The sequence below is a fragment of the Aptenodytes patagonicus genome, chromosome 13, assembly GCF_965638725.1.
Source record: "Aptenodytes patagonicus chromosome 13, bAptPat1.pri.cur, whole genome shotgun sequence".
NCBI classification, from domain to species: domain Eukaryota; kingdom Metazoa; phylum Chordata; class Aves; order Sphenisciformes; family Spheniscidae; genus Aptenodytes; species Aptenodytes patagonicus.
In genome coordinates this window covers 5386399-5399423 of record NC_134961.1, presented here as the reverse complement: position 1 = coordinate 5399423, position 13025 = coordinate 5386399, and the positions used below count along the sequence as shown (strand labels likewise).

At 51.2% G+C, this 13025-nt stretch overlaps 1 protein-coding gene across 1 annotated transcript in view; it reads right to left on the bottom strand.

Moving 5' to 3' along the window:
• PKD1 (polycystin 1, transient receptor potential channel interacting) overlaps positions 1 to 13025 on the bottom strand; it is a 99985-nt gene that overhangs the window by 19046 nt on the left and 67914 nt on the right. Inside the window, exons 18-26 of the mRNA XM_076351440.1 lie at positions 12082 to 12361; positions 10315 to 10531; positions 9023 to 9173; positions 7878 to 8030; positions 5447 to 5591; positions 3988 to 4590; positions 3328 to 3484; positions 1659 to 1911; positions 808 to 1003 (exon numbers count right to left, since the gene is read on the bottom strand). Coding sequence (XP_076207555.1) covers positions 808 to 1003; positions 1659 to 1911; positions 3328 to 3484; positions 3988 to 4590; positions 5447 to 5591; positions 7878 to 8030; positions 9023 to 9173; positions 10315 to 10531; positions 12082 to 12361 — 2155 coding nt within the window. The remainder of the gene's footprint in view (positions 1 to 807; positions 1004 to 1658; positions 1912 to 3327; positions 3485 to 3987; positions 4591 to 5446; positions 5592 to 7877; positions 8031 to 9022; positions 9174 to 10314; positions 10532 to 12081; positions 12362 to 13025) is intronic.

Sequence of the window (13025 nt, the reverse complement as noted above, 5' to 3'; positions counted from 1 at the left end):
TTCTGGATGTTTTTTCCACCAAGTAGTTGAAAGACTTGTTTTCTTTGACTTCTCTCTGGTAACAGTTGCCAGAGGCTCCTTGGTCCACCTGCTCAACCTGGATGATCCTTGGGTGGCTTCGGGAGAAAGCTGCTGCCAGTGAAACCAGTGGTTACACCAAGATCAATGGGAGCATGTTTCTGGCAGCGACATGGTGGCAGTCCACCTCCGTCCTTGCTTAGAGCTTCCACATCCCAACTGCCCAGATTTCCAAGTCCAGGATGATGTTTCTGGCAGCTCTAGCCTCAAACCCAGCCCCGGATCAGAAAGCCAAGCTTTCTGCCTTCATGCCGCTGGGAAAGATTCAGACGGCAAAACAAAGTGACGGGTGCTGGAGCACAGCAAAATAGTCCATCTAAAGGGCCCACAAGGCCTGGATGCTTCTGCAGAAGAGGGTCAGAAGTGAGAAACAATCGCTGTCTCTTGGCTGTTCCTGCAACCACAGCCCCATCAGGGAAAACAGGGTGGGGGTATTTCTATACTGGGTGGTTCCTTCCAGCAGCAGTTGCTTGTCCCACCCCAACAGCAAGCGGTGGGGCAGCATGCTCTTCTCCACAGCTCTTGACCTGCCCCATCATCACACAATAAAAACTATGAATGCTGTGGGAAGCCCTGAACTGACTGTCTGCTCAGTGCTGCTCCAAACACCAGCTCAGCTCTGGGCCCTGCAGGGAAACATTTGGTGCATGATGTGCTGAGGTGAGATCTCAGGGGAACTACACAGGTGTCACCCTAGGAACCAAGCACAGGAGTAGACTATGGGCTAACCTGATCCTCTGCCCCAGCCAGTTTTCACCAGGATCTCATATTTGTACAGCCCGTTCTTGCCGCAGAAGGGAATCACCCCCACTCGGTTAATGTCAATCATGTCCAGCTTGTGCACGATCAGTGCAGCCACTGAGTAGGTCACAAAGCAGACGGCACATGTCAGCAGAACGATGTAGTTGAGACCTGGGCCTGGAGCCTAAAAGAAAAGAAGTACGTTGCAAGGCACTCTCCTTCCCCAGGAGGAACCCCCCTCATTCCCCAGGAGTCATGCCGCCTTCTTCCTGACTATAATTATCAGTCACACACATGACACCACATGGAAATAGAGAGACCTGTCCCTGCACAGACTGTGTGCTCACAGCCCTGCGGAACAACTGCAGCAGCCGGCTGAAGCTGCTGCAGCAGCTGCCGAGAGCTCTCTGCTCCCACTTACGTCACACCGACAGCTAGAAAAAGCCTGAACGCCCCTGGGAGGCAGGGAGCAGCTGGCAGGTGCAAGCTCGCTGGGATAAAACAGTGCTGGGTGACAGCTGGGAGGAGCATTTGGCATCTCACTAAGAGGTGAACACGCTGCGAGGTGTCCAGAATAGAGAATAAAGCCATCTGCAAAGGTCTGTTTTTAGCAGCGGCAGCCAGGATTCATGATCAGAGGACACAGCCCCTCTGTGAGCTGTGCCCATCTGCAGCTCCCAAAGGCTCTCAGGTACTTGTGCTGGTCTGCCAGCCGAGCACAGGTCAGCCATGACCCAGCTTGAACATGAAGCCAACAGGAGCCCAAGGCTTTCCTCTAGGTGACAACAATCTGCTCAGCGTGTGGCAATGCTGCACAGCCTCTGCTGTGTTTTACTCACAGGAAAGATGAACTGGACAGAGTTTGGGGGGACAAACAGGCTGGCCCCGAAGGCGGTGAGGTGCTGGGTTAAGCACACAGCCTGGTCTGGCCTGGTCTCTTCCAGCGGGATGATGCCTTCTGTCTTCCACCGTTTCTCCTGCTCGCTGAAGTACTGGCAGAGGGAGGTGTACAGCCCCAGAGTCACCTCCACCGGGGACCAGCTGAAATGGTTTGTGATGTTGAAGTAGTATTTCTGGATGGTGTCATCCGTTCTGGAGAAGGGAAAGACAGCAAGGAGACATTATTAACCTGCCTGCTGAAGGGACACAAACCCCGTTCTGATGGATGTGTGCCCATGGAAAGCACCCTGCTGCAGGGACAGGTAAGCACAAAATGTGGAGGAAAAGCCCAGTGAACGTGGTGTAATTTACACCGCCCTCTGGCTGTGCAGAAACTCCGGGGTTCTACAGACCACTTGAATTCTTCTTTATCTCTCTATTATTTCAGCACCTGGAGCACTATGTTGCACATCCTCTTCTCTGTGCTGGCAGCCTTGCACAGCTCTCCCACCCGCCCTTCCCCGCGTCCCACTGACCCACACGACACTTCCATAGCAACTCAATGATTCCTGGCTGGGAGCAGATTTGCTCGTTACAACGGTTAATCCCTCTTTGAGCATCCTTTTACCAAAAGCCATGGAAGCTGTGTCAACTTACACAACAGTGGCTCCACTCTTGCCCCACCTATTCCCAAGCTGCCTATCTTTTCTTCTCAGATAATCATAGAATCATAGAATCATGCCTAGGAATGGCTCGTAAATAACACAAGGCATGAACACACACGCTCCCGGGAAAGGCAGCAAGTCAGCAACTGAAGTTACAAGAATGACTGCTCTGATGAAAAGAAGAGAGCTTTGCTGCAAAACCCAAGAGCACAACAGCAGTGCTTAATGAGCCCTGGCACACTCCAAGCAGCAGGCAAGCAGGGTGGATGGGAGCCCACGAGGGAACCTGCTTTCTCCTCCAGTCACATGTTGGGAAGACGAGCTGTGAGGATAGAGGTGCTTTTGTGAAGGTCACACTGCAGTTCAGGAACTAGGCTAACGTGTGGTGCTTTGCTCCGGGAAATGGTTTCATGAGCTGCATGGAGCAAGCCCTGAATGTGCAAAGGTCAGTGTGAGTCCCCTGGGGAAAGAGTCCTGGTAAAGATGGGCAGCTCTGGGATTGGTAGTGCACAGAGAATGAAGGTCTGGACAAGCAACAGACAAAAAGTCTACAGCAGCTGTTAAGTGAGCAGAGAAAAGGGCAGCGGGGGGGAGACTCACCACCAGGAGAGGCCATGGGTGAGGGTCATGATACTCACAGGGAACGTGATTTACAGCTCTAAAAAGGGGAACCCTCCCTCATCTGGATCAGAAAGGCAAATCACAGAGCAGCAGCAGATGTCTGGGAAGGAGGGAGTGCCAGGGTAGAAGAGGTGCCAATGCTGGGGTGTAGGAATAGCAGCTTGCAGCTGCCTGCCCAGGAGAGCTGTCTCCTCCAAGGACAGAGGAGCACTGTGGATAGCTACAACAGCACCAGCCCTGCAAAGCAGCCTGGCATAAGCCATGGCAAGGCCCTGAGCATCCCTCACGTGCATCCACAGGACAGCCTGGGGGTGACAGGGATTATAACGGAGGCTTCTCTTACCTGGGTGAGGTGAAGAAGGTGTAGAGCTTGTGGTCACTTCCAGCCAGGGCATCCAGGCCAATTTTCTTAGAGGCACTGCAGTTGTGCTCGTTGGGCTCTGGTTCGTGATGGAGATAAGCCATGATGAATGGCTCAGGCTCACTTGCAATATAGTGATCTGCATGGGGAGGGGGAGAAAAAACAGAAAGTACTTTATAAACACCAGGGAGAGATCGACCACAAGCCTGCTGCCAGCAGTGCATGTTCAGGGAGGATTATCAGGAACGCAGAAAGTCAGGAGAGATGCTTTTCCAGATTGCACTCTCTCAGTCTGCAGTTCAGGGGATCCCTGAGCAACAGACTCTGGATACCATTGTACCTGACCAAGACAGAGACAGGACAAACTCCCACCAGTGCTAATGCGGCTCAACAGAAGGGCTGGAAGAAGCAAAAGGCTTCTCAGTGCCAGAATCCACAAGCAAGGATTACACTGGGGACTGGATAATGCCCGTGACAGCCAGAGTCCTCAACCGTGCAGTGTGGAACTCGCTGGCTACACCTGGCATGCCCTCCCACACCAGTTATCTCTTGACACAGCTCTCCTCTGCTGCAGCACCCAGCCCTCCTCTCCCACGGGAAGAAATAGCAAAGAGCACAAAGAGTTGGATCTGTCTGCGCTACCATTCAGGACTCTGTAAGTGAGCTGGAAGTGCAGTCCTGCTTCTCTGTTGTTGCTCTCCATAGTCACAATTAGGTTCACAGATGTTCTTGCCTCGATGACTTCAGTGCCAGCAGAGAGATTGTCAGCATCTGTGTTGTTTGACACCATTACAGTGATGGCTTTCTCTGAGTCCAGGCTCCCAATGGGGATTTGCACCCCATTGTGTGTCTGAAACTCCATGGAGGCGACCTTTGTGGACACGGTGTAGTTACTGATGTAACCAAAAGGGAAAGGATTGGAGTCCACTTGGAACATGACTTGAATGACATCCGTCAGGTTGGAAAGGGTGGTGTTGAATGCCTGGGGGATGGAGAACTGGCAGTTTGGTGTGTTTTCGTAGCAAAGCAAGTTAAAGGGATCAGACCGCTTGCCTGTAGCCTTAATTTCTCCTCCCACCAACTCAAGGGGCTCTTCATTCAGCACTCGAGACTTCATGAGGATGCGCATCAGGCTGGAAGACAGGTGGTAGGCTTTGGGAGCTAGCAGCAAATTGTGGGAATCAGAAAGCAGTTCCTGGGGCTTGGATTCTTGTGAAACGGTATTGACAAGATGAATTAGGTCACCTGCCAGGAGAGAAATAAAGGTGCAAACAGAAGAAGTGGTAAATAGCCTAGATAACTGCTACAGTCTAGATAACATCTGACACCTTCCCAAAACAATCAGACAAGTCTTTCCTTACTGTCTTCTCACTGTAACTCTACACTGTGCACATGACCTTCCGCAGTGGAAGTGTTCAGTAGCCCATAGCTAAAAATAGAGCTGTCAGCAATTCCTGCAGGCTCTCGGCTAATCTACAAAGTTTGGTGGTGAATACTTAATCACCACAGACTTTATTTTCCTCCTGTGAAGTGACTAGAATGGCAGATTGGGAAACAGGGAAAGAATGGATAAAGCAAACATATGTTACTAAGTTTTTGCACTATAAAGTGCAGAACACTCAGAAATACATAACAAGGAGTGCAAAGAAGGTGCCTCTGCTTCCTCCCAGGGTAACCAGGTGGGAATTTCCACACAGTGTTCATGGGTGCCCCAGTGAAGTTTGGCAGCCTCCTCAGACTGCAACCAGGACGGCAAGCATCTGGAAGCCATAGCTGTTACTCATTTTTTACTAAAAAGAGAATTCCCTGGAGTATTAGTGAGTTTATTAACAACTGCCATATTTAAATGTCCGCAGAGACAGCTGCCAAAGCCAGGACAACCCTGGGAAAAGTGCAGGGAGAAGAAAGTACTGGGGTGCCACACTCCAAAAGTTAGATGCAATTTTCCTAACAGCTTGAAAAGGCCAAACCGCTAACGGTACAGGAGAAAGCCTGCAAAGCTTTCCTCAGCCTACTTCTGCCCAGCACCCTGCGCAGGGAGACCTGTGCCCTCAGCAGTGCCTCATCAACTGTCACCCATTTCTGCATGAACAAAACTGACCTGTGATGTTGAGAATGTTGTCGGCAATGCCAGTTGGTGTCACAGTGCCCTGGGTCGTTTCCCCTTGCAGAATGGTCATCATGGTCTCCAGCTTGTTCAAGGTCCTTGTCAGGCATGACTTGCAAAGCAGCTCCTTGCTCACCACCTGCAAAGGGAGACACAGTTTGATTCAGTAGGAACACTCCCAGGGAAAGACGAAGGCAGCTATAGGCAAGTTCAGCTGGCTCAGTCCTGCAAAGATCTGAGCATATTTGTTCAAACACCATTTGCACTCTCAAAGTCACCCCTGCTCTTTCCAGCCCCAGGGAGGTGACTGCAGAGACCACGGCTGCTCTGCTCACACTGAGAGATGCCAAGAAGTTGTTGGTGTCTCCAGGACTCTTCCATCCACCTCCCCTCACGTTACAATCTGCCAGTGTACAGGCAGGCATGCCAGGAGTCTGATGGAGCATGCATTAGGGCTGGAAAGAGCAATAAAGGGCAGCATATTCAAGTTCCCTGGAGTTCACTTGTAAGGACCAAGCACGTCTCCTGCTGTTGCATCTCATGAGCACCCCTTTGGGGCCATACATTATTCCTACAGAAATCAACCAGAGGGAGCTGGGTAGGATTCCTGCACCCACTCCGCTATCTTCAGTGGAAGCAGGATTTAGACCTTACTGAATCTATTTCAGTGTCCAAATACTCCTGAAAGCTGTGGGAGGGATCCTGCCACTCAGGCATGATGGATGTCCTTCCCTCTGCTCCCAGATGTGTCCAAGAAACAGAATGTTCTAGCCATGGCCTGGAGCGCCCAGCACTCTTGAGGGCTGGATGGGAGGGACTGAGGCAACACATGGAAGCTGTTACCACAACCCCGTTCCTAGCTCTTATTCATCTTTTTTCTTTTAATCATCATAGGATTCAGACGTGATTCACCATATGTTTTGGTGAAGAATCAAAACAGCATCTGCAGGTCTAGAATTCCCCCTTTTCTGCTTTTATTTGTAAGTGATGAGAAGCGAGGACATACTATGTAAATTGGAGTCCACAAGGCACAGTCAGGTATCAAGGAGGTGGGGAAGAAAAAGGGTTATAGGGAGGAACCACCCAAGGAGCTACTGCTTAGGAAGGAGAATCTACTAAGAAGACTGAGATTCTTTTTTTTTCCCCTCCAGGAGAAATTAATTTTGATTTTTCCTCTCCCCTGTAGGTAAAATCAAAAAAGTATCAGCACTGATTGACACTTCTACAGGAAGAGGAATGTGTGAACTCCACACTAGTCTCAACCACTTGGGAAATTCTAGATTACTGTTTTTCTAAGCTTTTCATTCCAATCCAGAGCACAAACTAATCCTGGAACTTTTCCCGTGGAACAAAAATTCTATTTCTAGACCTAAGCTTCCACAGTGAGATCAAGTCGCAAGGCAAGAGCACGTGGGAGAGACAGAAACAAACCAATCCAGCATCGGAATGGGATGTGCCGAACCCCAAATCCCTGAACAAAGATGAACAGAAAGAAGGGATTTTTGAGGTTTACAGACTCTGAAGCAGAGAAAGGAGCAGCAGAATAGGGACTCAGTGGGTGGGATGCAGTAGTCTGTCCATCATTTCAATGACAGCCTCTTCCCGCTGAGCGAGGTTGCTGACCTGGCTGGGGAGGCGATGGGCAGTCAAGGCCAGGGTACCTGACTCCAGTCCCGAAAGCAAAGATTTGGGAGGGCGGGGAGGAAGAGCATGCCAGAGCCGACTGGCTGACCACCAAACCCCAAGCACATTATATAACTGGGCTCTCTTCCCTTTGCCCATCTGACAAAACACAGAAAGCCATTCCTAAATCCACCAGGCAGCAGCCCCAGCACAGGGGAGCAGAAACTGCGAGCTGGCTGGGGAACACAGCGCTTCCAGTCAGCAGCGGAGCAGAGCAGTGTTTCTAATCTTGTATGGTAGAAATAGGGCTGGAAGGAACGTCAGTCCTTGGCGCCGTCCCCTGGCTCAAGGCAGGTCCGGCTCTACTTGTGTTACTCCTGATGGGAGTCCAAGCCTGTCCTCAGAGATTCTGCAACTCCCCCAGCAATTTATTCCAGTGCTTCTTCAGTCTGTCGAGGCCTGTCCTACAGTCTCCATCTGCAAGTGAAGGAACCTACTTGCTAGCAAGCTGCCACACCAGGGCTGGTACAAGAGAAGAAGCACAGAGTTCTTAGGTGCTGTCTTCCAGCACATGAACACATCATCTTATCCATGCCTGCTAGATAGGTGGCACGGCGAGGGGCAAAGCTGACAACACTTAGGACATCACCACAGAAACCCTAATGATGTCAACGAGTGATACCTGTCCTCCCTGTGTGGTATGTGTGGGGGGGAGAGAGACAGGGAAGCAGAACAAGAATTGAAGAGCATCTAAGCTGCACCCGGAAGAGCAGGAGGCTGGAGGCGGTGATGGGGAACATACCGTGCACTGCGCCAAGGCAGCTGAGATCTGCTGGATGTCATCAACTGTGTTCACGTTCAGCGAGTTCAGGGTTTCTGTGATATTGTTGCGAGTCCAGGTCCGGAGTTCAAATTCATTCCCAGTCTCAGGTTCCAGAAGCATGGACCGCTCGTACTGGGGGGGAGAAAAGCAGGTAGAGTGAGGAAATGTATCAGGTTGTTTCAGGATGATGAGCTGTGCTGAAGTCACCTCTTCCCTGCACTCTGTATCTCCCTGCCTGTGCTACTCCCCAGAGGGTGATCTAATAAGCTGTTTTTTTCAGTAGAACTTCCTCAATTTCACTTGTGGTCTCCAAGCAATTATCTTAACAGCCTTGCACTTGACAGCTAAGTAGTACACCAGTGTGCAGCCCTTATCCAGCTAAGCACAGTGCATGTGCTCAGGGGGATCGCCCCTGCCTGGCTTCCAGGCATGCAACAGGCTTTTATCAGGGAGGGAAGCATGAGTAGAGACCAGAATTCCTGCCCTGCCTATAGAGATGCACATGGAGGGACTGGGTCCTACTTTAGGTAGGCGTGAAAGTGAATGCTGCCAGGAGGATGATGCTCCTGCACTGTGGATTAAGAGCCTTGTATGCAGCCAGATCTTTCTACCTGCACTAGCTCAGCAGTCAGAACAAGGAGGTCTCCTTAGCACCCAGAGCAGCACCTGAGCAGCTACAGGGAGTTTCCAGCCTTGCTGAGTTGGAGTGGGGTGGCTGGCTCAGGGGAAGCAGGAAGGAGGTGGGGGAATTTGGGCTAAGATTTCTGTTTCTAAATTCAGTGTTTAGACTTGAGGTTGGCAGTAAAGAGGAAAAACTATCTGAATATGAGGGCAAAAAAGCAGGCTGCATGGGAGACACCCAGGCCACTGCCTTCTCTGGAACCTCTGTTTTATTTTGCAGCCCCTCTGCTTTCCCTGGTCATTGTGTGTCTGGAGCTTGTTACTCTTTTTGATGCATGAAAATAGCTTCAGCCCAGCTCCCAGCATGCACGTACACTGATTTACATGAAAAACTGTAGCATTAGTCATTTCCCTACATCACTGTACAAAACCTGGCCAAAGAACATTGCTGGCAATTGCAAGGCCTTCTGGAGGCCCCTCTTGGGCAGAGAGTGCTGCTTTACCTCATTTAGGATGGTGATGAGGGCCAGAGAGTACTCAATGACCTGTTGAGGGTCCCCTTGTTTCACTAAGCCCTGGAGCACGGTGTCAGTTTGATTGTAGAGCCAGTGGGAGAGGCTGGGGAACCCCTCGGGTAAGCTGATTTCCATGGAGCTGCCAAGGGAAAGAGGCATTTGGGTTAATGCAGACTATCAAATGGGGCTGGGGGAAGGGGGCAGAATCTGCCCTTTAGCTGGGAAGGAAGACGAGGGGGAAAGCAGGTGGTTAAACAACAAAGACAGCATTACTGACGCCTGCCCTGGTGCCCAGTTTGCACCAGCTGTATGTAGGAACACCATGGACCTGAAGCCTGGTTCCTCACTGGTCCAGCTCTGTGAAGCTGCAGGTGGAGGATGCACACGGGTGCATTGAACCCAGAGGAGAAAATCCAGGTTTAGTTTGATGGAGCATAAAGAGCACTTAAAAACAGGGTCAGTGTGCTGGGAGGAGCTGCACTGCTTTTGGCGTCATTCCCTGGGGTCTGAGGAACAGCTGGGGGACAGATCCTCCTCCGCAGGCACTGCAGGACCGTGCGCTCCAGCCTGGGAGACCGGCACCACATGTACAGCACGGGGAGCTGCAAATCAGCCTCGAGAAGGAGCAGTCATAAAGCTCGGTCAGGCAGCAGAGACCAGCTCAGGATGCTGCCCTAAGACCTGTGGGCACTTGTGGCCTGCACGGAGCACACTGGAAACCAAGGGGTGTTTGCAGAAGGGATAACTGGGCTTTCACAGTACTGGCCCTGCTGAGACTCGAGCTGCAATCCCTTCCACCCTATTCAAATGCACGTGCTCTCCACCTTGGCTACGTGAGACCTCCCTGGCTCTCAGCAGAAGGACACCAGGCCACCCGCAGCACCAGAGCTTGCTGCTGCCAACTCTCCTTTGAGGGCTCCTGATGTAGAGAAGGTGGCAGAGCACAGAGCACAGAGATCTTCTGAGAAAGTGACATCGTGCCTTCAAAGCAAGGTGTCACCAGGGAATTAAGGAGGTGGTCAGGAAAGCAGTAACTTACGGGAAAGTCTCCCCCTTGAGCAATGATCCACCAAGACTGGAATTCTCTGTATTGCACTTCTGCTGAGCCTCCCCTTGCCTTCCTGCCAACAGCCTCTTCCAGGAGGCAACCGTTTCACCCAGGATCTGCCAAGCCCTTCAGGACAGGGACCCGGTGGTCAAGCCCTAAGACTGTGATTCAGGAGCCTAGGCTGGGCACTGGTGCTGCCGTGTAAGCCCAGCCTGCGAGCGGTGGGTCTTACCGGTTAATGGCCACCACAGTCGCTCCCAGCTGGTCCTGAACAAGGACTGAGATGGACACCATGAAGCCACTCTCGTGAAAGCCTGGGGGCAGGAAGGCGCTGTGCTCGGCACGGCTGCCCTTGTACATGCAGAACTCATGGTAGTGCCCGGCCCTGCGGCGGGATGCCAGGAGGATGTACACCAGCGGGCCCTCCATGTCCTCCGTGTCTCGCCAGCCTGCAAAACAAACCCAAACAGGGGGTCTTGACAGGGCAAGGGCATGGGGGGGCTGCAGCCACCATCCCGAAACCCAGCCCATCTGTCAGAGCTGGCACTGCCTGGCAGTGCCCCTTCCCTCCCCTGGTGTGTCCCACCCTGCTCAGCCCTTCAGCATGGCATCTCCTCTTACTGCTGTCCCCAGCAAGGGGTCACCCTGCTCTGGCAGAGGGACAGACAGGTTGTCCCCACCATTAGGGGACGGCTTAAGGACTCTGCTGGGCTGGAGGGATGTCTCCAGGGCCTGCAATGTAAAGCTCTGACCCTCTTTGAATTTTTCTGGTGTTTAGGGGTTTCTGCCTAGGTGTTTGGGTCCTGTAATATTTAAAGGGATTTGTGAAGAGTTCATGAGCAAAATAAAACTGGGAATAACTCTGCTGGGGCTGGGAACAGCACTGACCCAAGGCCACAGCTTCTGTGCAAGCCCTGCAAAGCCTGACGTTAGACAGAGGCTCAGCACAGCCCTCAAGCAGTTCAACATCTCAGGAACAACTGAGTCTAGGATAAAACCTGCACAAAGGTTTCCTTGGAGCTCCCAGGAATTATGGGGAGTCTTGTGGGAGCTGGGCAGTTGGGAAATTCACTGCGTGTTTGCCAGTGAGCACCAGTGAAGGTGCTGGCTCTGCCAGGGCTCGCTGCACTGGACATCGACCAGTGGGTCTGTATCCTGTGTGTTTCACTTCAGCTTAAAAACAATCACTAAGAGCTAAAATTCCCACCACTCCAAAGATGTACTGATTTCATAATTATGGGGGTAGCTCAAAACATACCAAAGTTACAACCATATGATGCTGAATACACTTCTGCTTCTCCCCCAGCTTAAGCTGGGCTTTGGTGACCAGCCCCGCCAGAACCAGCAGAATTCATCATCTCCTCTGCAGCGTGGCTTCCCAGCATTTGTGCACAGACAGCATTAATCTCTAACACTAATCATTTGGGGAAATATGGTTTTCAGAGGCACTTATTCCTTGGCCCAAGGCTACAGGACGTCAGCCAGGCCACTTTTCCAAAGCTAGACTCGTTGTTGCTGTCTCTGCAGCTGGTTGAGAAGGTAACTGCCAGCGGGAACATCCAGCCCACATGGCAGAGAAGGCCCCAGTGCTTTGTCTTTTGACTCTTCCCACACATGTGTGACTCAGTTTTGGGCACCTATCTTCTTTTTCCTGCACTGAAATACCAGTTTCTTCTGCAAGTACTGTCCTGGCCTGGGTATCGCCATTCAGCTACATGGATTAGGATTTTAAAAAGTGCCTGCCTGCTACCATGAGTTTTAGAGCTCCATAATTTGGGTACACAAAGCTGCTCATGGTTCAAGCTTTGGGGATCAGAAATGGAAAGATCGACTTCTGAACTCAGCCCTGGTCAACAGTGTCCTGGGGTAGGAGCTCGGGGGAAAGAAAACATCCGTGGGAGGAAGGGCAGCTGGTAACACACTGGTCATGAGAAACCTTTGCCCATGAGAGGCAGAGAGGGCTGGCAGGTGCCCAGCACCGCTGTCTGTACGCTCTCACCTGCACACTCAAAGTGCACCTTTGCCATCAGTGCCCTGAGGGGTCCTTTGGGAGACAGTCGGCAGGATCCTCCAACGGGCGGCTGGTTTGGGAGCAGATCGATGGAGGCGAATCCTTCCTCCCCTGTTGTGAGGTCTGTGATGTGAAGGGTAAAAGTATATCCCTCCCCATCCTTCAGTGCCCCTTGCCTCAAGACCAGGTTCATTCCTGTGTCGCCAGTGGAGGTAGTTTTTTTGTCCAGGATGAGAGACTTGTTTTTAAAGCTGTGTGCTGCCCATCTCTATAGAGATGAAGAGGGGAAAGACAGGAGAGGTTTTGTTTAAATCTGAAGTTATGTCCTTAAAATGTTTTCAGATTGAGTCTCTTATAAAAAGTAACAGATTTCTAGTGGGAGCGTCTGCCAAATTTGCAGTTGATAATTCAGCTTTAGTCTTGTGTGCTACAGCAACAAGAACTGGAACCTTTCCAAAATGTCTGGTGGGAATATTTCCACTGTGAGATCTACTTTAGTCTCTAGGATTACATCACCCTCCGACAGAGTATTTCATAATAGAGAATACAAAACACAGGAAATAAATTAAGTACTGGTGGAGTCTCCACGGGATACCATGTTTTATATGCTTCAAGCTGAACGTGTCCTGGATGGTTACTGTTAATAGCACAAATGTACAATTGTGATAACAACAGGAACCGTGAGATAGCCAGCCAGAAAATGCCATGCAAGTACATGTTGGGCTTGCTGGGAGCAATACAGACTAGCTCGCACAACAGGACTTCCACTTCTGAGACCTGCTTCATTCAACAGGTTGCAGAGATGCTGCATAGTGGAATCTGTAATTAGAAGAGGGCATGAGGAACTTGGGGGATCAGAAGAGGCTGAACAACCTCTGCTTGAGCCACTAGAATAATGGGCAAAATGCCAATCAGCAGGGAGAAGAAAACAC